Genomic DNA, 26,980 nt, shown 5'->3' with positions numbered 1-26,980 from the left:
ACAACATCAATCAGCAGAATGAGCAGTTATTTGGATATCGTATCACGATAAATTTTGTCTCAACATTGATTTCGTTATTTTTGTAACTTTTAAATTTTTGATACCTGTTAAATGAAACAGGCGGTACTGCCACTACAAATTATAAAAAAACAAAAAATTCTCTAAATCATCATTTGTTTAAACTCAAATCTGAGTTAGTATTTTCTTAAAAGCAATTATGAATAAGCGCTTTCTTTGATCAAGAAGTCAAGTTGGTACGTCAAAATTTCGATCTCACCACAATTCCCTTAGAGGTCGTTCCTATAATAGTGTGATACTTCGCCACACCACTCGGCCTCGTACGTAGAGCGCGGAGATACATTTTTTTGCAATCAATGTTCAACGTCCTTGCCCGTAGTTAAATGAAACGGCATCTTTAGTTGTTATAGATCAACTCTCAACGAACAAAAGCGCTTTTAGTAAATTGGGGTATGTTAGGTTATTATTTTTAAAGGTTTTTTTTTGAAAAGATCCTTTATTTTACATTTCTTAGTGGATAGAAAAAATTTAACCGATCTTGCTGAAATTCGGTAAGCATTCTGAGGACTCTAAAACCAATATGTAAATTAAAACCTGCATTTAAATTTTAGCTATTAATATTAACTAGAGCATGAATTATAGATTTTTTTAAAAATAGCTAAAATACATGATTTTTTGCAATTGGCAAGAAAACCGCTGAACTGATTCGAACTCCATGTAACTTTTTTCTGTAAGATTTTGAGTTTTTCTTTTAGATACAAAAAACCTGTTTTAACTACTTTTTAGGGGGGCTTTTGTTAAACTTTTTAGATGTTAGAAAGTAATACAGTTTGTTAAATATATAAAAACTAGCCGTAAATACATTTTTGTGCAACTATTGATTTCCTATTCATACGAAACAGTTAATTCTATCACACTATTAGTAGCATTTTTATTTTTAGCAGTTTCAACAATATCCGAAAAATTATAACTTGGTTTGGTTACAGACAGTACCAAAAAATATTAGGAAAATTAAAACCCCCTTTAAGATGTCTATTGAAGCCTATGAAATAGTTAGTTATGATAAAATGACCCATAAATTTAATAAAATAGTACATCCTTAGGTGACAAGTACGAACTTGAGCACCAAAACGGCATGGTAGTTGTACTTTTGTGCCTAAGTAAATTGTATTTTTTTTTATTAACGGGGCGAAAGTTATAATTTTGCGAGAACCACAGGTAAAAAGCAGCAGCTGCATTTTCACCCTATGTAAGAAAATTGAAATCGATTTTTTTAATTTATGTAATAACTGTTTTGCAGCTTACCTTATACCAGTGCATTGGAACTCTTTTAATAATTGCTGCCATGTTTCTAATAATAGAAGCACTTCCATTCTTTTGTAATACTGTTGAAATGAGTTGAAAACTAGAGGCAGTGGTTGTTTATCATTGTGTTTAACTATAGGAGGTAAAGATTTTACTTCGTTTTGCTGCTGAAGCCAAATAGGTTCCCAAACAAATACTCGAGCTAAGAAATCCTCAATTTTTAATTCCATTTGTTTGTAGTAAACGAAATCTTTTTTAGTACTTCGAAGACTTAAACCATCTTTAATGTTTCTAAGTTTATTTCCATCTATAATCTGAAACTCTTTGACAGCAGGTGTATCATTAAACGAAACAGTTTTACGTCTATTATTTAATAAAGAAGGAATTGTTAGAGATGGTTTTAAATTTTGATCCTTAAAAGGTGCATCAGTAAACATCGGCTCTATAGTTGAAGGCGAAGGTGAATTATTTCGAGGAGGCGAGTCTTCTGCATGATTTACTATGTTTGGTATTACTGCAAGCGTATCCGTGGACGAATTCAATGGAGGTGGACTATTTAGTCTATCGGGAATGGAATCAGTACTTGAAACAACACCAACATTAATATTATTATAATTAGTTGAAGAAGGCATTTGACGGCGTGGGATAACAAACACCGGATCAAGTCGTGTTAGTGGTGGCTTTATTGGAGCTTCATCTAAGTTTTTGTTTTTCTTGTGTTCTGGTCTTAATGTTAGCATCGAATCGCAAAGCATATCTCCACGAGACTTTTGGCTGACTTTAACTTTAACTTTGGTTGTTCTATATTTTGGCCTACTTTGGTTTTGCAGCTCTGAGTTTGATGTATTACCAATAGAGTTTTCATTAGACATGTTTAATAATTTTTTGCTAGTATTATTACTGTTTAGGTCTTCATGGGCAGAATTTTTTTTATTATTTTTTAGATCTTTAAAATTTAATTCTTTATTCATATCCTTGTCATTATCAAATTCCCTATTTTTACCTTTTTTCTTGGAGGAACGAGTTGTATCTTTGTGTTTTGTAAGCTTGGAATGACTTTTTCTTTGTCGAAATTCATGTCTGCTATTTGATCTACTTCTGGAATCCTTTTCAGAGTTTCTACTTCGTCTACTTGTTTTTAAATGATGCGGTTCTACTATTTTAATACCAATTTTTTTTTGTACCTTATCTTTTAAAGATGATTTCTCTGATTCCTGCTCCGATGGTTTTGGTCTTTTGCTGATGCTGGATAACACATGCTCTTCTACATCTTTGTTATTAACAGATGAAAAAGTTTTCTGTTTCTCTGGTATATTAGAGATTTTAACAGTATTAATTATTACACTTTCACTTTGCTCATAAATACCTAAAGTTGATGCTTCAACATAAGTAACACATGGTTTACTGGTAGCTGATACTTCTACTCTCAAGTTGGGTTGAGCTAAATGTTCATCAACTTGGAAAGTATCAACTGATTTTTGACTATCTGCCCTAATCTCAACTCTTAATTCTGGCTCTATTTTAATGGGAGGGATTAATTGCGAATAATCAACTTGATTGTTTTCTGCTCCTATATTATCCTCATCGCTGTCCAGAATTGTTATAACATTGTCATCTTCATCATCAAAAAATAAGGAAGATTGAAGTTGGTCATCCTCGTTTTCGCACTCTATCTTAATGTTGGCTGCTTGTTCGAAATTTTGTGAATATGTAAATATACTGACATTATTATCGTGATCATTGTCTATTTCGACTACGTCAATCTGTGAAAAATGACTCCAGTCTGGTTCTTCTTTTACAGAAACTATATCATGATTCGCATCATTAAGTTGCTCTTGATTATTTACATGTTCATGATTAGAAGGTATACTAATATCCGTATTTGGAATATCATTGGTTAGTGATACACTTTCATACTCACTGATTTTTGTTGATTTAATTTCTATGTTTTTTGTACAAGTACCATTATTTAAGCATTCTACATTAATTTTACATTTTGCATCTTCAGAATCTGATAATTCAATGACATCAGGTATAACTTCTGAAATTTCTTGTTTGGTGCTCACAACATTACTTGTACAAAAATTTACGTCATTCGTTTTAGATTTAGGAATACTTTGACCTCCTTCTGTGTTCGAAGTACTCGTACATTCAATTATTTCTATACAGTCATCCTCATTGGTACAACTTATTTGTACACGATGATCAGAGCATTTCACAATTTTAGATGGTACGCTGTTTAGATCAGATTTACGTGCCTTTGATTGCTCCTTGAGAGACTGCCTGTCAGATTCTAAACAGTTGTTACTAGAACTACTAACAAATGGAATACCGTTGTCACCATGATTCAAGTTAAGTATCTAAAAATTTCACTAGATAAGTTTCATTAACATGAAAGTATTAAGGATAAATTGTTTAACAGATTTGTTACCTTTTTTTTCACTCTGAAAACATACATTGAATCGTCTAAGTTTTTTATTTCATTACAGCCAATACCAACGATATCATTGTCATTTAGTGGAATCGACTTTTTTTCCTCTATTTTTACACCATTAATATATACACCGTTGGAACTCTGTATGAGTAATTCATTATTACATGACATGCAACTTAAAACTTAATAAAGACCGTGCATAAATTCAGTAGAGTTGACATTACATGGTAGATAGTAAAAACTAGTATGGACAAAAAATGGCAACAAAAACACACATAGCTTTAGTAGACAGTGAAGTATAGATGACGGTTTGTAAAACAGCGCACGATTATAAATTATTTAAGTAAATTATTTGTATATAATGGTAAAGCTGCAATTATGACTGGAGAAAAACTTAAAAATAAAATCCTAATACGAACAATCACTTTTAATACGGGTAAATATATTGTCTTTAGCTATTTTTTTAGTTTGAGTATTTGCTATGAAAATCAAGAAATCCCAAGAAATCCCGAAGGACATCATACATACATCCGCTGAGGAGAGAAAAAAAGGATAACTACTGGGCCGCTGAGACACAGCAGCGATAACGGAAAGGGACGAGGAAATGAGTACACGACTATCAGAATAGCAGTAGCTATGTCGAGAGTAACTGCAAAAAGAAATACGCGATAGCAGCATCGACGATGGCCATAGCCAAAAGCGAGAACTTGCGCAGAGATGAGTAGAGATATTGCTAACGCCAATGCTACGATGAGAGACGACTTTTTGGCACTAATCGGGGCAACCCACATTTGCCAGCCATCCCGGAAGCACATTTTTCGAGAGTGTCAGACTCATATCAAACAGTGTGCGCCTACAAGAAGAAGAGTGGATTAGCGTAGAAATAAGCATTTAATCGCCCATTTTGGAGACACATGGAAGGGGTATAGCGAATATGCGTCTACGAAGAAAGAGGTGGAAATGTCGACTATAGCTACATAGCTGAGCGCACAACCAAAGTAAGCGATGACACAAGTTTTTTCTCTTTTGACTGTAACTGAGTATATGCTACATATATTTAACTGACTCTTGCTCTCGCTCTTGCTTTAGCGTTATCTATCAATCTTATTTAATTGAATAGTGGAACTAAATGCTCATTATATGCATCAATTATGTGCATAGAATTTTGATTTCAAAACATTTCTTTTTTGTTGTTCCCGTGCCGTAATACTTATTTTGAAATTCAGTATCATTTTGAAAAAATATTCAGCTTCTTTTCTAAGGGTGGCAGTTCAGCTACAACCACTAATTTATTATTTTTTCTCATTATAATTTTTATGAACTGTAGGACAAGCTCCAGAGGCTATCAATGAACATATGCAACTTGAAGATCTATCTCAACGAATGTTTCGATAGCTAAGATGGCTAAGGTTTATGCCGCTGCCTGAATTGTTTTGCCGTCTTAAAATGAGTCCTTACTGTCAGCAGATTTTTTTTTTTCAATGTGATTCATCGTTTTGATTTAATTTTTTTATTCATCTTTTATTTAAATTTATAAATAATGTTGCAAACACTTTTTTTCTACACGTCGAAATAAATATATTTTTAAAACTAATTTTATTGAATAATTTGGTAAGTTAATACTTCTTGTGGGCAAGGCGATTTCGTAATTCCATAATAATAAAATAATTTCTTAGAATATAAGTATAATTGTTACATTTTAAAACTCCCAAAAAATTATAATAATCCAATGCAAGAGAGAAAAAATCCGAAGGCACAAGAAAACTTAAACAAAACTCCCTAAACATTTATTTACCGTCTTTTGTTGTGAAAAATTTTTAGGTACAGCAGCTATACTTATTGTATTAATTAAATGTAAAATTTCAATTTTTATTGTAAAATGTTGATTCTAGAATAAAGTTTTAATTAGCCTATGTACGTATCAAAACTTAATGCCCTTGAAAATTATTAAACAGAAATCTGAACGGTCATGAAAAACAGATCTCATAGATCTAGATTGATTCTTTGGTTAGCACTTGAAGCTTTTTTCTTGTGGACTGTTATAAATAAGGGCTACTCAGCTAAAGTTCATAATTGGTCTAAATTAACAAGGCAAATCATCAGCGTCAGTCTACTGCCAATTACTGCATGTTAAAATTTTTATCAGTATAAACATTTGATAAACACAATAGAAAACATTTTTGTAAAAATTTAAAATTGTTTTAAATCCTCACCCAGGCATATAACTTAGTTTTAATTTCAGACTGCAAAAACAATAATAAAACAGCTTTTCGAGCAATAATTAAATAAAATCATTTGGCAAATTTCTAAGGCATAAGGATTTTTTTAAATATCTTATTAATTTGTTAATAAAAAAAGGAAACTTTAACTTACCAGGGTAATGCCGAAAATAAAGACCTTATTTTTAATTAAGGCATGAAGAGTGGTGTTTTTTGTTAGTAAGTATTGTAAACGATTTTAATGAATAACATGAGAGTGCGTTTATGATTATAATCCGAAGATTATGATTATTGTATAGTCAAATAAAAATATTATTGTGTCGAAACAGCTTAATCATTTCTAAAAAAAAAAAAAAAAAACACTATAAATTTGTGAAAATTATGAATGAGCTTGAAACTTTTATTTTCTTGAAATCTATACTGTCAGTTACAAGTGGTTGTAACCACAAACAAGAAATTATTAGAAATGTAAATATAAGCTAGAAAATATAATATATGTATGCAGACAAATATTGTTGTATGATTGGATGAATGTTCTACTTTGCTGGTAATTATTATATTTGATATTATTGTAATAAAGGTGAGTTTTCTTGTGCCTTTGGATTATTTCTCTCTCACATTGGATGTTTATATCTTGGGAGTTTTAAAATGTATATATTTATTTTGACGCATCGCAAAAAAGTGTTTGCAACATTATTTATAAATTTAAATACAAGAAATTAAACTAGAATGATAAATCACTTTGAAAAAAAAAAAAAATCTGCCGACAGTTAGGATTGATTCTAAGACGGCAAAACAATTCAGGCAGTGGCATAAACCTTAGCCATCTTAGCTATCAGAACATTCGTTGAGATAGATCTTCAAGTTGTATATGTTCACTGATAGCCTCTGGAGCTTGTCCTACAGTTCATAAAAATTATAATGAGAAAAAATCATAAATTAGTGGTTATAGCTGAACTGCCATCCTTAAAAAAGAAGCTGAATATTTTTTCAAAATGATACTGAATTTCAAAGTAAGTATTACCGCACGGGAACAATAAAAAAGAAATGTTTTGAAATCAAAAGTCTATGCATATACGAGCATTTGTGTGAGTGTGTGTAGGTTAGTGTGGAGCTAGGAGAAGCAGAAGCTCTTTGTGGTCCAGAATGAACGGGAAGCAGTGGACGTGCTCTTGTGGCTCGCGTGGTGCGAGCAGAGTCACTGCAGCGCAGTCCGTGTGACGACGTGAAACGTAGGGTAGTGTATAGAGTATATAGTATATAGTATATAGTATATAGTGTAGTATTCTTCTCCTTTGTAGGAGAATAAATCCAAGGTATACAAAGGAAAAAGGAGACGTATGAGAGCGAGAATCGTCAACACTGTGTCGGCACCCCATTTTATTGTCAAATGTACACTGAGAAAGATTTGTCGCCATCAGAGTACTACAGATAGTATAGTGCTAGTTTGGAAGTTTAGTGCGTCAGCGATACCAGTTAACATGAGAGCTGCACAAGACCTGTATATGCACTGCATTTGACTTATGGTTTATGTAGAAGTCGAACCACACTATAGGTAATACTACGATGCTACTTTGGGACACTATACTGTTTGGACTGGTGCGCGGGCTATTCGGACGGAGATCTGCTACTAAAGTACTCAAAAACAGCAGACTAATTGTGATTTGGTATAGCTGCTGTAGGGGGTGATACAACTGCAGCACCAAATCTTGCTCAGTGTAAAAGTTACGCATGGGGATAAAAAGGCACTTACTTTTAATTAAATGTTCTACAACTTTAACGCTGCACACTTCTTTTTTATTCTACTTCAGCTTGTAAGTATAGATATATCTACGAGAACAGTTTCTTATTGCCCTGCCCTGCACGCAAACAATTAGGCAATGGTTTTTTAAAATAGATTCAAGTCCTGGATCAAGTCTTCCGGTAATAAATTTTCTACAAAAATTTTCTAATAAAGATCTACAAAAGTGGCAAGATTACCTTTAAACTTTTTTTCAGTCATCAAAAAAATTGGTGCCTATAATATAAAATAATCTTTTATGCTCTTAATTTCAATGTGCATATAAGAAAATAGTAAGCTATGTCAAGAATATTGACCTCGAAGGAAATTGTACAATCCGAAACGATACGTAGATTTTAAAAATCCATCCAAAAAGTGTTGTGTTACGTACGATATGCTAGGCATATCATACTAACTTCCCCTGGTGACCACGAAGCTACCTTATCAAGAGGGTACCGACGGGAGGGGAACGAGGTAATATAAGGCCCGGCAAGCTTCAAAATCGAGAGAACGAAGGGAATACTCGGGCAGACAGAGAGAACGAAGGGAATACTCGGGCAGACAGAGAGGAGAACGAAGAGAACACTCGGAGAGATCGGGAAATTAATCGGGAACACACACGCATCTTTGCCTTATAAATAAGTATCTTGAATAAAAGTCTTCAAGGTTTCAAGGTTTTAATCGTTCTCGCGAAGCACCTCCTTACCTTTCGGTTTACCCACGTAACAGTTTTGGTGCTAGGTGTGGGGTTTGGTAAGAGTCAAAATTTTTTTTTGCACGCCGAGAAGCACACATAGTGCAGTGCCGCGAGAATACGATTAAAAATCGAGGAGCCAAGAAGCCGATCAAAAAAGGACAGGAGCAGTCATATTCTGCAAGCGACGGTGACATCAACCCGCAGGAAAACAGGACTAGGACACCAACTGCTGATAATCACAGGATCAAGGATCAAGGAGACAAGCGGCGAGCGCTGAAAAGAGATGATTTTCAAAATCTTATTTCTACTGGTGTGCATATCAACGAGAACGTAAGTCCATTTATAATAAAATTAATTTTATACCTTACTCCCCGGGAAAAAGAGGGAAGGCACTTATTAGGCGAAAATAAGGTCGTAGAAAATTTTTGTTTCTGGATTTATACTTATTATCACGTCCACTCCCCGTGTTTGGCGTTTTTTTTCTCACTCTTAGAACCCGAAGAGAAATCGAGCGAGACAACAGACTTAAACAAACAACAGATTAGGAAAATTTGGGCATATCAAACATAAAACAGAGGGAATTTATAAGTAGGCTTCCACAGATATAGGAAATATCCGAAAATAATAATATAATAATAATAACCGGCACCCATATACACCACTAATTTCATTATTATAATTCTTATTAACAAAACAGACGGCAGATATTCCCAAAATAATATTTCTTGCTAGTTATCACTAAACAAAGAAAGGACCAAAATTAAAGAGAGCTAGTAAAAGACGAACGCTGCTCTTGTATTTTCTTATCTCGCCTGTCACTACTCTTTCCACCCGATTATTGTTAAGCTGTGACACAGGTAATTAAATGCAGCCCCGTTGCTAGGAGAATAAATACACCTTATCAGAACCAAAAAGGAGGATACAACACATAAAAATACATATATAAAAGAGGAAAAAAAAAGAAAAAGAAAATAAAAGGAAAAAAAATGATTCATCTACGCGACACTATCCATGAGTCAGAGAGTGATAGCGAAGGCCCAAGTAATATTATGACGGCAGACTTGTACAGGCCAGAGCCCAATAGTAAACAAAAAAAGGAAAATATGACGGAACGAATGTTGGAATTGGAGCTGGAACCCGAGGGGTGCGAGAAACTAGACGCCCTGGACGAAGAAACAAAAGCGATAGTCATGAGTTTATTTTCAAAGATAAAAGGAAAACTAAAAAGAGCAGAGGAAGTGAACGTACCACATGAGTCAAACACTGAGACCAGCCGAAATTTGTCACCGACGATAAGGGATCAAAGGGACATATTGTGTGACACAAACGCAAACACAGGACGTATAAATAAAGAAATGGACCCTCTTTCTGGCGAACGAGTCTTCGGGCGAAGCTTAAGAGAAACTGAAGAAATACGTGGAACTCGAAAAAATAAAACAAATATGTTATCAACACAATGGAGCATGCCAGAGAAACAAGAGCGGCCGATTCACGTTACACCCCGTTACGAATATCAAGGCACAAGAAACTCCGGGACGAGAGACTTACATGCTCAACAGCTGTGGGACGGATTAAGAGATATGAACAAAGAACCTGGAAAAATAAAGGGATTCGTGTCTATGGCAGCAGAACCACCGTTGACTAATAATTACACATACTGGACCGATTTTAATGAACATAGGGATAGGGACAATATAGCACCAACCATGGGCCTATGTACAGAAAATATGCAAGCTACGGGTAATCATAACCATCCACGCAGACCGCAGAATTTACAACAAAACATTCTGCCCACGCTCAGCCACATGGCAAATAGCATCCCGTTCTTCGACGGCGACCCAATCAATCTGCCGCTATTCGAAAGAATGGTGAGAATGACTGCTCAAATGGTCGGTCCAGAATATGAATTATTTTTCCTTGGAACCATTGCAAGTAGACTAAAGGGAAAAGCAGCTGAGCATTTCGCGCCTAGATTGGCTTTATTCGGCACGGTCCAGGAATTTCTTCGGGAACTTTCAAACAGATATGGGAGTATAAATAATTCGGACACTTCAATGGCACGATTGAAGATAATCAGACAGCAAAATCGGGAATCGATAGAAGATTACGGCGGAAGGGTACAACGATTATATAACAGGCTCACGATGCTGCACGATTCGAATCCAAGCTTACTGCCGATTCAAAAGCAGGTCCTAAAGGAAGGCGTGGAGGCAGAAGCAGTCAAACAATTCACATATGGGTTGCACCCAACATACAGGTGCAAAATCACAAGCTTAAATCCGAGGACTCTCTGTGAAGCAATCATAGAGGCATTAAAAATAGAGAGTGACCTCAGTCTACGGCACGCATTACCAGTAAGTGCACTGCCTGCATACAATAAGGCAACAACCGAGCGAGGGCCACTAATAAGCACCGCCGAGAATACGATTGAATTGGATAGCGTAGAGATACCACTGTTAAGGCCGGAGTGTTTTAAAATACCTGCAAGATCGAGGCAAATAATTTATGCGCGAATAAGAAAAAGCAAAAATAATTCAGAAAATGGCTGGATACCCCTCCAAGAAATGAAGGAAGGGATATTGTTCGGGAACTTTATAGCGAGGAATGTTAATGGTAAAATAGTCGCAGAGTGCATTAATACAAGTAACGAAATAAAATACGTGCCTGTTCCGGAAGTAGAGCTGCTAGAATATGAGGAAATTTACCGGAAGCGCCCAGAGGACGTCGAAGGGGACGACATCGAAAGCTTGGAGGAAGCAATGATAAGATTGTTTGATAAAGAAAAAAGAGATGACAAGAAAAAAATTAAAATTTTTACAAAAAACGAAGGGGAGCTAGAGAAAAAAAAACGGGTGGACAAAATAATGCAACTTGTAGCCACAGCTGGTTGCAACAAGGAAGAAAAAGAACATGTAAGGAATCTAATTGAGCCCAATAAACAAGGAGAGCCCAACATACATGATTCATTAGAGGGAAGGTCCGATAAATTACGGGCTCTAGTGATGATTGGCATGAAAATGCAAGATGTAGAGGGAAGGCCGGGAATGAGTATTGACCTGTGGGAGCCTAACAAAAAGCGCATAAGGCCCCCACCTGGACCACCAACCCCAGCGGATCCTTAAAGCAACGGTGAGCTATTAACTAAAGAGAATACAACGACGATAGTTATAACAATATTAATAATATTAATAATAATGATAGTAACATTAATAATAATCATGACAGAAGAAATACTGAATATAAGAAAAATAAAGCTAGTATACCGACATAGTATATTGTATAGGAAGACAGGATAAACAGAAACATACGTGTATAATACATATATATAGCGGCAAGCGTTAGTTCTCATGAATTCGCGGCCCTCGGACGAGCCGCGAGTGAGCAACAAATCATACGAAAAGAAAATATGAAATAAGTGATTACTGCGCAACCGACAGATATTCTGACAATTAACTTACCCCCTTGTGGAGATAGACTATTGTAAAAATACGTACAAAAATTCAGTTTTCTAAAATTTTTGCGGCCCCCGTACGCAGCGCGAAAATATGACAAAAAGAGTGGGATTAATTAGGTTTACGATAAAAATTTTTTCGCGGCCTCAGATGCGCCGCAAACTAGATATTCACATACGTTACACTTAGATTTGCGAAAAAAAAAAAACCACAACTATAATGGATAGGTACGCAAGAACAAAGCATTAATAATATAAATAAATTGTAATTTGATGTAATGTGAATGAAAAAAAAGCAAAGCGAATAAGGAGCGCGTGTGGCACTCTCTAGTGAGTAGACGTACTTAATAGGAGTAGAATTAACTCACAGGCCAAATGTACAAATTACGCATGGTAAAGACAAATAAAAAGGAAAAAACAGACGTATAAGCTGACATATACTTGTAAATTAAAATAATTTTATTCTTGATTACCCGATTGACTTCATTATTGTAAAAAAAAAAAAAAAAAAAAAAAAAAAAAAAAAAATTTTAGCAATTATTGTTAGGTAGAGAGGAGCATGGAGGAATGATAAAAAATAAATAAAACAATTTTAGGAAAAATAAAACTATTTTTTGAAAAGGCCCACGAGCCCACGTCGAGTATGAGAAATTAAACCTCCTCTTCTTACTTCCTGCTATCGTTCTCCATTAGAAACAATCCCACTCCTACCATCATGATATACTGATAACCACAACACCTGAAACGCCACACATAATCATAACGGGATATAGAATTGACTACCATGTCTAAATTAACGAATAGCCCACTCGTCAAACTGTCCACTTCAAAGTTAGCATAATTTTGCAAAAAACTAAATGGACCAGTACTTAATCGTTCATGTAAGGAAGACTAAAAATAATGCACCCAGATCACCGCTCGACGTTCGAGAGGAATAATCGACCACACCCAGTGTGCGGCAGTGTTTCTGAGAACTTGGCCATCGAAAGACAACGTTACTAGGCCATCCTCATTCAAACAGGGTCGTCGATATTGGAGAGAAGGCATACGAATCTACAACCCGCATGCTTAACTAAAAAAAAATAAAAGACGCTTGCAATCACATAAGCTGTCACTTACACAACGACATTGCGCGGTAGTGTACGCAAGCTGCTCCTGCTTTTGCAAGAAAGAAAAAAATAAAATTGCATCCATAAGGACCACACAAGAAGATTCTACTGGCGCAAAAAGAAAAAAATCACGCTGTGACGCAAGTAGAGTTGAAGCTCAGCTTTGAGAACTCAGTCGCCACGCAAACATCTTAAAAAGCACACTTTTTCTAGACATTAGAAAGGAAAAATGAAAGCTTTGTTGTTGTAAAAAAAAAAAAAAAAAAAAAAAAAAAAAAAAAAAAAAAAAAAAAAAAAAAAAAAAAAAAGAACATCGAAAAAGCAGCGAACTAACTCAACAAATACGTTTACGGCGTCAAGAGTGGTTGTTGACAAAAAAAATACCCTTATAAATCCTTTTCTAAATCTGACCACATAAGAAAAGAGATTAGAGAAGTATGAGGGAAACATTATATAAAAAAATGTATGGGTGAAAAGTATTACAAATATGTACGATACGGGTCAAAACTTTACTGCCAGAAAATGATTTTTTTTTAATTCATACCTCCAAGCTTGTCTCGACAAAAAAAATATACTAGTGAAATGTAAGGCAACCAATCGTCAAACTATTTGATTCTACAGTGTTCTTGAATATGTTATATGACTCCTCAGGCAAAATGGAGCGCATTATATTATATCCGACTATTCACAAACTCAAAAAGCGACTTATATGCGCACGTAGAGCCGATGCGAAATAAAAGATAACGTAATGAAATATATTTACGATGGAGAATTTTATTAACTAGGAGAAAAATACCCACATTGATAAAGACACTAAAATAAATTACAATAATTGTACAAAAAAAGTAAAGAATGAGAATTAGAAGATGTACGTTTATTATTATATACTTTCTATGTGAGGAGAGAGCCACACTCGCAGCTCAACGCTAACCAAATAAAGGGGAAACATAAGAGAAAGGGTAAGGTACATACGGTAATACATTTAAATAAATACCTATCGATGAAGTATAAGTAGTGTTAGGACAAGTATTTACCACAGAAATTAGGGTTGGTAACTAATAGCTAACAGCTTTATATATTACAGGATTAATGAATTCGGCATGGGGCTTCTTTTTCTTATGTATAAGTGCCTTCTTCATCGGGGGGGGCCCTACTACTGATATGTTATAGAATGTTTACAGGAAAACAAAAGGTTCAAGAAGAAGCACGAGAATTGGCAGTAATTCAAACCACACCGACAGTAGAACTCAGAGCAGAAAGGTGACTGCGGTCGTCTAGACGGATACTAGAATTGTCGGTGACCAAAATTAGAATTCGTGAGCCTCGGGGATGAGCGCCGGGAGTCGCTCGACTATATCGGAGGGCGCAGTCCGAAGGATGAAACTATTAAACTAGGAAAGAATTTTTTTTCAAGTATGTAGTGTCGAAAAAATCACTGTAAGTCAAAAAAAAAAAAAAAAAAAAAAAAAAAAAAACTGGTAGTTGTAGCGATAATAATTATAATAATAATAATAATAATAATAATAATAATAGTAATGTTATAAGTATAATAACAACAAATACTATTTTAACAATGAAAAAATGAGAATGAGCGCCGGGAGTCGCTCGGCTATACCGAGGGGCACAGTCCGTAGGACAATAAAATTTTTTTTTCCTTCTAATGATAAGGCTGTACGGGATTATTATATTTTTTTTTTCTCTCTTTTTTAAAAAATAAGCGCAAGTGAAAGTATAAAAAAAAAAAAAAAGAAAAAAAACCACATTGTAAAACCACACTTAATGTAAAGTAGTCGTAAACAGAAGCCCGCTTCGCGGCAATTTCATATATAATTGTAATGTAAGGCAAAGCGCATACAAAAACAATATTGTTGTACACTCAGCACACGATGAGAGGAGACTGAATGATTGTGAGAGAAAAAAATATTAATGTAAAGGGAACAGTGGTTTTCTAAAAGAATGGAAGAATGAGTGTAGGATACTTAACTACATTAACAACACAAACAACAGAATACAATACAGCACACACACGCACACTCGCAACAAATCCACAGGCTCAGTACCGCCAACATCGGAAAGCCAGCGTCATCGAGAGCGACGACGTCGCGGCCTCGGACGTGTTACGTACGATATGCTAGGCATATCATACTAACTCCCCCTGGTGACCACGAAGCTACCTTATCAAGAGGGTACCGACGGGAGGGGAACGAGGTAATATAAGGCCCGGCAAGCTTCAAAATCGAGAGAACGAAGGGAATACTCGGGCAGACAGAGAGAACGAAGGGAATACTCGGGCAGACAGAGAGGAGAACAAAGAGAACACTCGGAGAGATCGGGAAATTAATCGGGAACACACACGCATCTTTGCCTTACAAATAAGTATCTTGATTAAAAGTCTTCAAGGTTCCAAGGTTTTGATCGTTCTCGCGAAGCACCTCCTTACCTTTCGGTTTACCCACGTCACAGTTTATTCCAACGCTTATCTTACATCACTTTTGGTAGATCACGATTACATCAAAAGTACTGGATGGTGCTTAAACGAATATTAAAACGATATAGTTTTTTACATTGCTGGTTCAATTGTTAAAAGCATAAAAAATAAGATTTATTGTCCAGTGTGTGTGTCGTGGCAGCTTGAAAAGCGGTCGTAACAAAATGTCCTTTGATTACCGTTACAAAAAGAAATTTCTTTTATTTTGAACAAAAAAAGTGGCTTAGTTTTCTCCAGTAAATATTTTATTTATGTATGCAAAATTGCAAAGAAATTAATTAGAAGAGAACGAAATTCATTTAAAAGTTATGTTACTGAGGTATTAATTTTATATGCTAGTCTTCTACTTCCTTTACAATTATTCGAGCGTATGGTTGAATTGATTGGAAAAAAAATTTTTAAATAGTCATAAATCAAAACTTATTACCCTAATTTTCAATAAACATTTTTACTCAAGATTACACCAAGAAAGCTACATGCTTGAAACAAAGTTATAAGAATTAGACGTTTCCTCGGTAAGTTGATATTATCCAAAAACCAATAATTTTTTTATTAATACATTTATGTAATTTATTGTACATGGCCTCGAAGACATAAAATATTCCAATGAAATACATAATATAGAGTCAATTAAATCTCTTTTATAATGTTATTGAAATAATATAAATAAAAAAACCGATGTCATCGAGAATGGAATAAAGAACCTCCAAGAGCCAAACGTAATTTTTGTTCAAGCTTCGGTTAGAAAAGGCTTCCCTGTTCTGCTGGTTCAGCTCTCTACTCTCTTACTACTAAGGACAGAAAAAGTACGAGTTTAAAAAGAGAGAATGTCCGAGTTTCTCTCCCAACAACCTCTATATTCACCTCAAGCTCTCCAATAAGTTGCACAGTATATTATATTTGTTTATGGATGTTGATTATACAAAACTTCAGAGATTTTAAGGTTATAATATTCAATACTATTAGGATAAAACTTCGTGGATTTCATAGTTGAAAGCCTGTAGCATGTACTTCTCTGGATTTTGAGGTTACAAGTCTTTTAAGGATATAAAATAGTAGGTTGTCAGACGAGCCTAAATCTGATTGATCGGGTATTTAAAAAAAAAGTTGTTAATTGATGCAAATGAGCATTAACAGCTTCTAAACGTGGCAGGATTACGGTGTGATTAAAACAATAATATTTACAACGCACTTGAAAAGCAACAACCACACGAGTTGAAATTCGTAAGATACACAATAAACATGTATAAACATCTCAACTATATATGTACATATATATATATGTATGGTACACATGTAACATCAAGTATTAAAACTATTGCTACTCCAAGCATGCTTAGCCATGCAGGTGGTGCTGCGACTGAACCACTGTATAACTCATGTAGCACGATCAGATATACTTCTTATACCGTACACTGAAAAATTTGTACGGCCGTATCGGCAGTACAACATTGCCGAAATGGCAGTGCTGGCCACAGCGATATGGGATGAGTGTTGCCTGTGGTTCGCCTTGAGTTGGCAGTCCCCTGGCTGCCGTATCCAGAAGTCAAGGAGGAAGGTGAAGTAATTAACTGCTTGTTAACATTAACAAGAAAAGTTTCATAAGGACTTGAATAAAAAGCTTCTCGAAGGAAGCTACAATATGTGTGCTCGCAATGGCGGTCGAGACTTCTCTATCCGTGCAGCGGCCTATCACGACGAGCAGAGACGCGGGAGAGAGAGGAGTGGAGGAAGGCTAAGGAGCCTACTCTTTTACCGACAGTTGAGCAGCAGGGTCGGATGTCTACATCACTCCCCCCCGAGACAGCACAAATAAAAGGAAAATGTACACGTTGTGGCCATTCATGCTGAATCTTTAATAAACTGATACAAGTAACAAAAATATAGAAATGGAATGCTGTCACTGAAATAATGAGTATATGACGTTATTAAAACAACGTATAGAAAAGTGTTTAAACGCAACTTAATAAAAACATTACTGTTTAAATCGCAATACAAGACGAACTGAATTTGTTTGTAGTTAGTTACAATTAACGTTAGATACAATTTGTCTTAACGGAACAATAAATATATTTATGTGTACATGAACAGAGATTTGTACATAAGATAGTTTTTTAATATAAGTTGGTGCTACAAGATCTTCAGGTACAAAGTGAGCTGGTTTAAGTTGCTCGGTGGTGACAACTTTGGGTGTGCCATCGATGTCGATCTTATAGTCGAGATCAGAGATTCGCTCAATTATCTAATAAGGACCAGAATAAGGGCGCTTAAGAGATTTGGCAGTTGGATTGCGATGAAAAACGTTAACAAAAATCTTTGAAGAAAAATGGGCCAACCCTGTGGCGATGTTCCACGGGCACCGGCTTGAGTTCTCTTATGTGCTCTCTGTAGTCTTCAATGAAGATCTGAGGGTCAGCCAAAAAATTATCTGGGATAAAAAACTCACCAGGCAGACGTAAAGTAGTGCTGTACAAGAACTTAGCAGGGCAGGCTCCTGTACCACTGTGAACTGCCGTGCATGGGCCGAGAAGAACCGTTGATGTGTTCGGGTTATTGTGACACCTGAGAGCAGCTTTAAAAGAGCGGTGCCAACGTTGAATGAGGCCATTGGCAGCTGGATGATAGGCTACAGTCCTTTTGCGCTGGCAACCGATAAAGGAAAGATAAGCGTTAAAGATGGCAAACTTCAACTGCGATCCCTGATCGGTGGTGACGAATCTCGGAGCCCCAAAACGAGCTACCCAAGTTTCTTGGAAGGCATGCAGGACCGTAGAGGCTTGGGTGTCATTAAGAGGGATGGCCTCTACCCATCAAGAGAAATGATCAATAGTAGTGAGAATACACAAAAATTCTTCACAGGTTTTTAGAGGACCAACTATATCCATATGAACATGACGAAACCTGTCGTCAGAGGCGACGAACTGACCGGGTTCGTTAACAACGTGACGAAAAATCTTTGATTGTTGACAATCAAGACACCCTTGGCACCATACTTTTATATTACGGTGCATGTTGGGCCATACGTATTTTTGCCGGATTAACCTGTCCGTGACTTTAGTCCCAGGATGCGAGACATTGTGAAAGGTATCGAAAATGCGCTTACGCAAAGTTTTAGGAATATATGGTCAAAGAATTTTACCGGTTAAATCACAAAAATAAGCAAAGATGGTCGTGACTTAACTCTGTGCTTTTGAGACTGAGCGAGCAGTTTAAAGATTCCAGAAGAGACTTTAGCTCATCGTCTTGCTGCTGATGCTGGATGAGCTCTGGCATCTCAATGTCTGTCGGAAGTCGAATTATATCAATACGTGACAGAGCGTCGGCTGCGACGTTGTCAGGGCCAGGAAGGTGCTCGATTCCTGTCGAAAATTAAGAAATAAAGCAGAACTGTTGGCGCTGTTACGAGGAGGCTTTGTCAGACTTCTGTGTGAAAGCGTAGGTTAAAGGCTTGTGATCGGTCATAATTTTAAAATTACGCCCCTCAACAAAATATTTAAAATACTTGATAGCAGTAAAATAAAAGATAGCAGTAAGCTCTTTATCGTAAGTACTGTAGTTGCACGGAGCCGAGGAGAACTTATAAGAAAAAAACGCTTGTGGCTTCCAGCTTCCGTCAAGCAATTGTTCAAGAGTTACCCCCATATCAAAATCAGAGGCATCAGTAAAGATATGCTTAGGAGCGGTTGCGAAAGGATGCACGAGCTGGCAATCATTGATGAGACTGTTCTTGGTGTCATCAAAGGCTTTGACGGATTCTTCCATTCAATCTATTAGCAGGCGGTCATTTTTTTTAGAGTCGTGCGTAAATGTGTAGAAAGGAGCCTGAACAGATGCGGCATTAGCGAGGCCACGCAGATAAAAATTGTCAAGGCCCAAAAACCTTCGGAGCTCAATGACCGTCTTAAGTCTGGGGAAATCAGCAATGGCCTGAACCTTCTCTTTGCACGGCCTTGAGCCATTCTTGTCGATGAGGTGGCCAAGAAAAACGATTTACGATTTGTGAAATTCGCATTTGGCTTAATTGAGGCAGAGGGCGAATTTTTTGAGACATTCAAAAACCGTCTTAAGATGATAATTGTGTTTCTCAGGAGAGGAAGAGAAGACTAGAATGTTGCTAAGATAGACGAAAATAAAGTCCAGATCACCTAAAATCTGATTGATATATCTTTGAAAAGACTGCGACGCGGTGCGAAGGCCAAAGGGCATAAAAACGCACTCAAACAGACCAAACAGGGTCTTAACTGCAGTCTTAATATCAGTGGGCGCGATAGAAATCTGATAATAGGCTCTATATAGGTCAAGTTTTGAAAAAAACTCTGTTACCCGACAAGAAAACAGAGTAATCGTGAAGATAGGGTATGGGGAACTTATCGAGAACCGTTCGAGAGTTGAGACGGTGATAGTCCCTGCGAATTCTCCAAGTGTTATCCTTCTTGCACACCATGTGAATTGGGCTAGCCCAGGAGCTATTGAAGTATCTGCAGGTACCACTTTTAACAAGCTGCTCGAATTCTTCTTTGACTATTTGGTACTTTTCTGGATCGAGACGACGAGTGCGTTCGGTTACCAGGGGACCGTAAGTTTCTATGTGGTGAAAAACGTCTTTAGCCGTAATATACTGAGCAGGTTTTTCACCTGTGACTTCAGGAAAGTCCGCAAGAATTTGAGAAATTTGAGAGCTAGAGGAATAAAAACTGACGGTAGGCAAGACGGGCATTCTGAAACAGCCAGTTGGATAAGAGTTTGAATAAGGGTCAATGAGCCTATGGCGTGAAACGTCGATAATTAATCCAAAGAAGTGCAGGAAGTCTGCCCCCAGTATGGGGCTAAGAACATCAGCACGCAGGAATTTTCAGGAAAAATTACGTTTCAAGCGCAAATTTAGCACCAGGTCTACTTCACCATAAGTGTGTATTAAGGAATAATTTGCTGCAAAAAGTTTTAAGTTAGTGGGTCTGTCTGAAGGATCAGTCTTGGGCAGCAAGAAGATTTCTGTTCCTGTGTCAACAAGGTAAGAAGACCAGACGAGACGTTGCAAATGTAAAAACATTTTGTCCTAAAGGGAACCTTGCTTGCCACTTCCACACGAGGGCAACCTTGTTTTCCGACGGCTTGGTCCACGAACAAGTGCCCTTGTACCGAAAGGCTTTGTCGCCATACTTTTGATGCATATAACAAAAGTCACCTTAAATTGAATTTGAATTAGAAGCCACTTGGTTGTTTCCAGTATTTCTGTTGCTTTAGTGGTTTTTTCGATTTCGCGACCTCGAACGATTACGGTTTAGAGACCTTACACCCATGAGACGATCAACATTTTGTTTAAAAGTGGATACACTGTCGGCAATTTTTTAGAAAAATTCAAAAGGTCTATAGTCCATGGAAGAGATTTGAGGCTTAGTCGCCGAATCGTGAGGTGAACGCGAGGGTAAAGGTGCCGCCTGATTTAAAAGCTTGACAGCCAAGACATGAACGTTTTCAGATGCAAGAGAGTCGCAGTATCTATCTGCTGCCTCTGCCAAGCTGGTGAGAGAAGCTATATTTGGATGGCGAGAGCTGCACGACAGCCGAGAAATAGTTGCTCCAGAAAAACGATCGTAAGGACCTCATCCCCGTACCCTGTCTCCAAGGCACGCATACGGTTTAAAATCATTGAAGGTTTGCCTTCAAGCAATACCTGATTGCGCAAGAGCTGGCAGAGGCGATGCTCGGAACAGCCGCCGAAAATAGATATCACGCGTTGTTTAATCTGCTCGTAAAGATCTGCCGGCAGCTGGGAAATGTTTGACAAATCTAAGATGCATAAGATGCAGATAAGATGCATCAGTTCAAAGTTCTCGGAGAGTAGTTGCTTTATTTCGTAGACTCGATGATGTATCAATCAATGCGTAGATGCGTTTTCTGACGCAATGATGAGATCACCTACGTACGCCAGCAGGAAGGTTCTTCCGCTCTCCTGAATGTCTGTGTACCCCCTTGAACGGACTCCCTTGAATCGACTTTTGTCGTCGGAAGCTTTCAGGTCTATAAAGCACCCAAGACGGTAAGGACAGGGTGACCCTCTTGTCGACTCTGCGATACCGGCTCGGCGATACCGTTCCATTGTGGCGTGTGCGGCGCGGTGAGTCGATTTTTTATCCCAGCCTCGCTGAGCACTTCTTTCATGCCACCCTTCAGAAACTCGCGTCCGTTGGATTGAATGGCTTTTATTTTCCGACCAGTTGGGTTCTCGGCTATGTTTTTGAACTCTAAACTTTTGGGTGGCTTCGCTCTTGCGCTTGATGAAATAGACGGTGCACCATCGGCTCTTGTCATCAATGAAGAACTTAGCTCCTCCCATTGACGAGGTCCACATGGGGCCGCACACATCAGTATGTACCAGCTTGAGAAGGTCGGTGGTAAAACTTTCGCTCTTTCCGAACGGAATGGTCGGCATTTTCCCGGCGATGCAGATGTCACGTGGGCCTGCATCTATGGGAGTGTACTTGAACCCAGTCATGCTCTCATTTTTCGACATGTATATCATGTCTTGGAAATTCAAGTGCCTAAGACGAGGGTGACACTCATGGCGTCGTATTGCGAAGGCAAGTGACTCTAGTTTTTGTTAGATATCCTTTGAGGTGATGCATCCACGGATTTATTTGAGCTCTGACGGACCAATAGACAGGATCAGATTGGCCTTGACTTAGCGTTCTTTTAATAATAACTTTTTATGCTCTGACTGGGCTGTGGTTAGAGCTGCTTTAGTGCCGCTTACACTTGGCTCGGCCTCTTCTCCGGATACGCACTGCCATGTATCACTTTTTGTTAGTAAGACCTCAGCCTGTATCCTCCACGTGTCGTAGTTATCTCGCGTGAGCACTTCGAGTTACGTCACATGCAATGTACCAACGTTCGCCATCTTGAAACTGGCCGGACAACGGTCGCGACTTGGGAGTATACTTTCGGCACATTTTGTTCTTTGTCCTATTGAACCTTTCCTCTAGGTTCGCATCTGACCTGGGCCCATAACCTATGAGCAAACCAAGAGAGGTGCAGGGAAGAAAAACAAAAAACTTAAATACTTGAGTTCATTTTAGGTCATTAAGTTACACACGAATATTTGAGATCGATCAACGCACTCGACTGAGGTGCCGGTCAGCACTTATGCTGCAGGCGCTCGCGAGAGAGACGTAATATATGTTTATGTATATTACAAGCGTGGTCGCGAATACATGCTTTAGATTACCGTAAAAAAATGCGCAAAAATAAGAAACACTAAAACGAATACAATGCGCTTAAAAACATTCTGATTATAAATATGTTAACAAAATATGTTCACAGTATTGAAATACGAAGGTATTTAAAACTTTTAAGGAATTATGGATCTATTATTTCAACACTTCAATCAAATAAATTAAAAGTTGGTATTTCATTGCGTTATTATGAAAAATATCCAAATATTAACTAATAAGTTGATATTGCAAAATTATTTTTATACTTGTTGATAAATTGGAAATTTGATGTGACTTTACGAGGTATACAAGCAATATTGATACACTTATTATTGTATATAAATTGACACATATATAAACGACGGCACTTTTATGTAAGAACTCTCAAAATCACCCATGACCTTTTCTATAGCAAATATACTTAAGATTGAAAATTAAAATTCACTTTTATTTTCTATTTCAAGAAATTCTTAAAAAATAAGTAAAAATAAGAAAACACGGATCGAACACGCAACCTTCTCTTTAATACATATAATACATCTATTAAAATCTAGCTTGAGGTGAAAATAGCTTAAACAATTAGGAACGAGAACTTATCCAAACCTACGGTCCGAGTGAATAGACGGTTCTTTGATAGCTCTAGTTGTAGAGCATGTGTCTAGTAAACAGGAGATTGTGTATTCGATCTATACCCGAGGAGTATATTTTTTTCATTTTAACTTTTTTCTTCAAAACTTCTTGAAATAGAAAATAAAAGTGAATTTTTATTTTTAATCTTCGGTATATTTGTTATTAAAAAGGACATAGGTAGTTTTAAGAGTGCTAACATGAAAGTGCTGCCATCTATATGTGTGCCGATTGATACGATAATAAGTGTATCAATATTGCTTGTGTACCTCGTAGAGTCACATTAAATTTTTCATTAATAAGTTATTGATGAATTTTTAATTTGTAGGAAAGTAGCTAATCAAGTATTTTAACCATTTTCAAATCTTACAGCATTTGTTCTAGAACAGAAAAAAAATTAATTTATACCAGATCGCGAAAAAGATATAGATCTAGGTTAAGAAAAAGAAAAAAAAAAAAAAAAAAAAAAAGTTTTCGTCAAGACGCGAAGAAAGGACATATTTTTAGCTGGCAAAGGGTAGTCTTCGTCTTGGCTCCCGAACAAGGCAAAGTCTTTGTCTAGACTTGAGAAAAGGGCATAATTTTTGTTTGGATTAAAAAAAGGCCATAGTTTTTGTCCAGACTATGAAAAAAGGGGGAAAGTCTACTTTCTGGCTCATAAAAAAGGCATAGGTTGCTTGTCTTTGCCTAGACTCGAAAAAAAAGGGCAGTCTTCGTCTGGACTAAAAAAAGGGGCATATTCTTTGCCTGGGGCTCCATCACGGCTTTCGATATCTCGCAAAAGTAAGTATTTTTTTCGATGTTTCTTAGACTGCGCATGCGCTCTACCATAATTTTACTTAAATTATCGAAAAGAATACTGACTTTTGCGAGATATCGAAAGCCGTGATAGAACCCCGGGGCCGTCGAAAGGGCAGTTTTTATCCAGGACCAAAAAAGGCATAGTCTTTGTCCGGATTGTCGACATGCACGTGCATGTGTCAATTCGTGTTGTTTGACCACAAATTCTGCTACCTACAGCGCTGCTTCTGAAGAGCCATCATGGCGTCACGATGTATATATAGATATACAAATACATATCTACCATTCTTGAACTGAGAATGTGTACAGATATAAAGATAAGTAAAGAAACGCAAACAAGCACAGAATTTCCAATGAATCGGACGAAAGTAAGTTTAATGAATGGCTCAATGACAGTTGTGCAAGTAGAAAAAGATTCAAGGAAAAGAAATGCTATGTTTACAGGCAATATAAAAAACACTCATTAATAGTTTAATGCTGAACTGAACACTAACTAAAATCTTAAGAATCGCAAGCAGACGGTAACAGCAGCCTCAACTTATGTACATGCAAACAACGAAGTGATAGTCATCATTAAGTCTTAAGGCGGTCGACACTACCTATGTATATATTTGAAACGCCATGATGGCTCTTTTACAGCAGCGCTGCAGGCGGCATCTTTATACCCATCAGGATTTTTACGTATTCGATATCCCTAATATCTACTATCCTTGTTCTTTTTTCCTCAATTATCCTCCTTGTTTCCCAAGTATGTGAGTCGTTCGTGCGGGCCTCTTGTTTCATAGACGACTCGGTCATTCTTCCCATTGGGTACTATTTGCAGGGCTCAACGATTGCCTGAATCACGCCTCAGCTGTCATCAAGTTTAATGAAAGAATCTTTTTTAATGAACCATCCATCTCGCTTTACGAACCCTTATTAAAACCGACAGAGACTTTACCTAATCAGCTGGCCACGTGCAGGCTTTCCTGCGTAAAGGAGGACTCTGGCAGTCTAGATATCAGTAGAAAAATATCCATTGTACCTTTTACAAATCAGTTAAGGAGGTTTGGGAGAAAAATTGAAAATGTAGAATCTTGCCAAAAAAATGTATGTTATATTTGAGCATATCAAGAATGCACATAAAATTTTTCATATTATTTACCAGGGAAGTTTTCGAGAAAAAAATTATTAAACTTTGTCAGTTTAACACGGTCTCTTATGAGAGAACAAGATTAGGTTGCCTTTTAATTAAAAGTTATGGTACATTATAATTGTGTTGGATTTAAAAAAAAAAAAAAAACGTTTTTATACATATCTTAGTAAAAAGAAATGTACGACAAAAACCAGTGCACAGTGGGTGCTTGGGTACCCAAGTATAAAGTTATACTTTTATGAAATTATGTGGCAAACAATATAATTTTGAGTATAAAAATACCATCAATGAAACAATATTGTGTACGAAGGTGGTGTAACTATCGTGGTAATGAGTATACCTACGTTGATTAGGTGTGATTTCAATTCATATTTAATGAGTTAACAATTATAAACAACATATTACAGCACAATACAATAAAAATAATATACAGGCTGACCAGCCCAAGACTGTGCACTTTCATCGAATCTTCCGGTGATTTAAGAACAATATTCTGCCTACGCTGATTACATCTGTAACGTCACGCTCACATCTATCGCGTACGATCCCACACTTATTTCTCGTCCATATTTACTACCCAAGATATAATTGTACATAGAAAATTAAGAAAAATCATCCTGTAGTATAGTTTTCTTCAATAGAGTACTATAACATGCCAGTGAATGTCCCTTCAGGACGTTTATCACACATAGGTTTTTTTGACAGATATTATTCAAACGTCAAACGTCAAACGTATATTGAAATAGCATAAAAAATATCTGCGAACATTGCAGCTCGTTTGACTTTACTGTTATTGTAACATGATGCATTTAAAAAAATCGATATTTAACACGTAACCATATAAAAAAATTACATCAAATGGCATTCGTATGATTTGTAGGAATCTCCTAATTTTTTGGGTGCAAAAGATTACTTTTAGAAAAATCTATCGAAGTTTCTAATAGACTCACAAGTTGAATTTTAAATAAATTTAGAAAGAGGGGATAAGGTGTGCGTGAAAGCATGTATATGAGTACATCCACATAAAAAAAGAATTGCTAGCTTTACTGTATACACATTAGCGTTCCTTTCACTTCTCTGAACTTTCCTCCACAAAGTAGGTGAAGAACGTCCTTCAGTCAAAAAATTACTTCAATCATGAATGAACAAATTTTAACAGAATGAAACACAATAAAAATCAATTATTGTATTTGTAGAGTATAAAAACAATTTTTTTTGCAATTTTTGAAAATTTAGAAAAAATGTCAAAGAATTGTATAAAAAATTATTTATTTATTCTAAAAGTAACAAATTTAATATGTAGTAATAAATATTTATTAATGAACTGGAAGGGTGCTCTGCTAAAATATACTAATTACCACGTTTTTTCTAATAATATTTAAAATAAAATTATTTTATTAAGTAAATTGTTTGTTCATTCAATTTATAACTAAACCAATTGAATTAATGTATATGAAATAAAAATTTCTATGAAATATAAGTTACAACTTTTTTTTTTTTAATTGGTTAAAAGAAAAAGAAATAAAATTCATAAAATTTTAAATGTGTGGCATGGTGATGTGATGTGACATCATGTGGTGTAGAGGAAACCGAAAGTACGTCACGAGGGGCAGGCCGAAGGGGGAGAATCAAGAAAAATTTACTTCCGTCACACTTTTTATATAAGTATAACTTCAAAAATCACGACTTACCAGGCATTTGTCAA

General features: G+C 36.5%; 1 protein-coding gene across 1 annotated transcript in view; it reads right to left on the bottom strand.

The window, feature by feature from the left end:
- Setx (probable helicase senataxin) overlaps positions 1–26,980 on the bottom strand; it is a 322,325-nt gene that overhangs the window by 264,206 nt on the left and 31,139 nt on the right. Inside the window, exons 3-4 of the mRNA XM_089589921.1 lie at positions 3,755–3,898; positions 1,324–3,683 (exon numbers count right to left, since the gene is read on the bottom strand). Coding sequence (XP_089446047.1) covers positions 1,324–3,683; positions 3,755–3,898 — 2,504 coding nt within the window. The remainder of the gene's footprint in view (positions 1–1,323; positions 3,684–3,754; positions 3,899–26,980) is intronic.

Source organism: Copidosoma floridanum, unplaced genomic scaffold (assembly GCF_036245765.1).
Source record: "Copidosoma floridanum isolate Cflo_tuat_1 unplaced genomic scaffold, Cflo_Japanese_pri ptg000010l, whole genome shotgun sequence".
Classification (NCBI taxonomy): domain Eukaryota; kingdom Metazoa; phylum Arthropoda; class Insecta; order Hymenoptera; family Encyrtidae; genus Copidosoma; species Copidosoma floridanum.
Note: the sequence above shows the minus strand (reverse complement) of the source record. Positions and strands in the feature narration are given on the sequence as shown.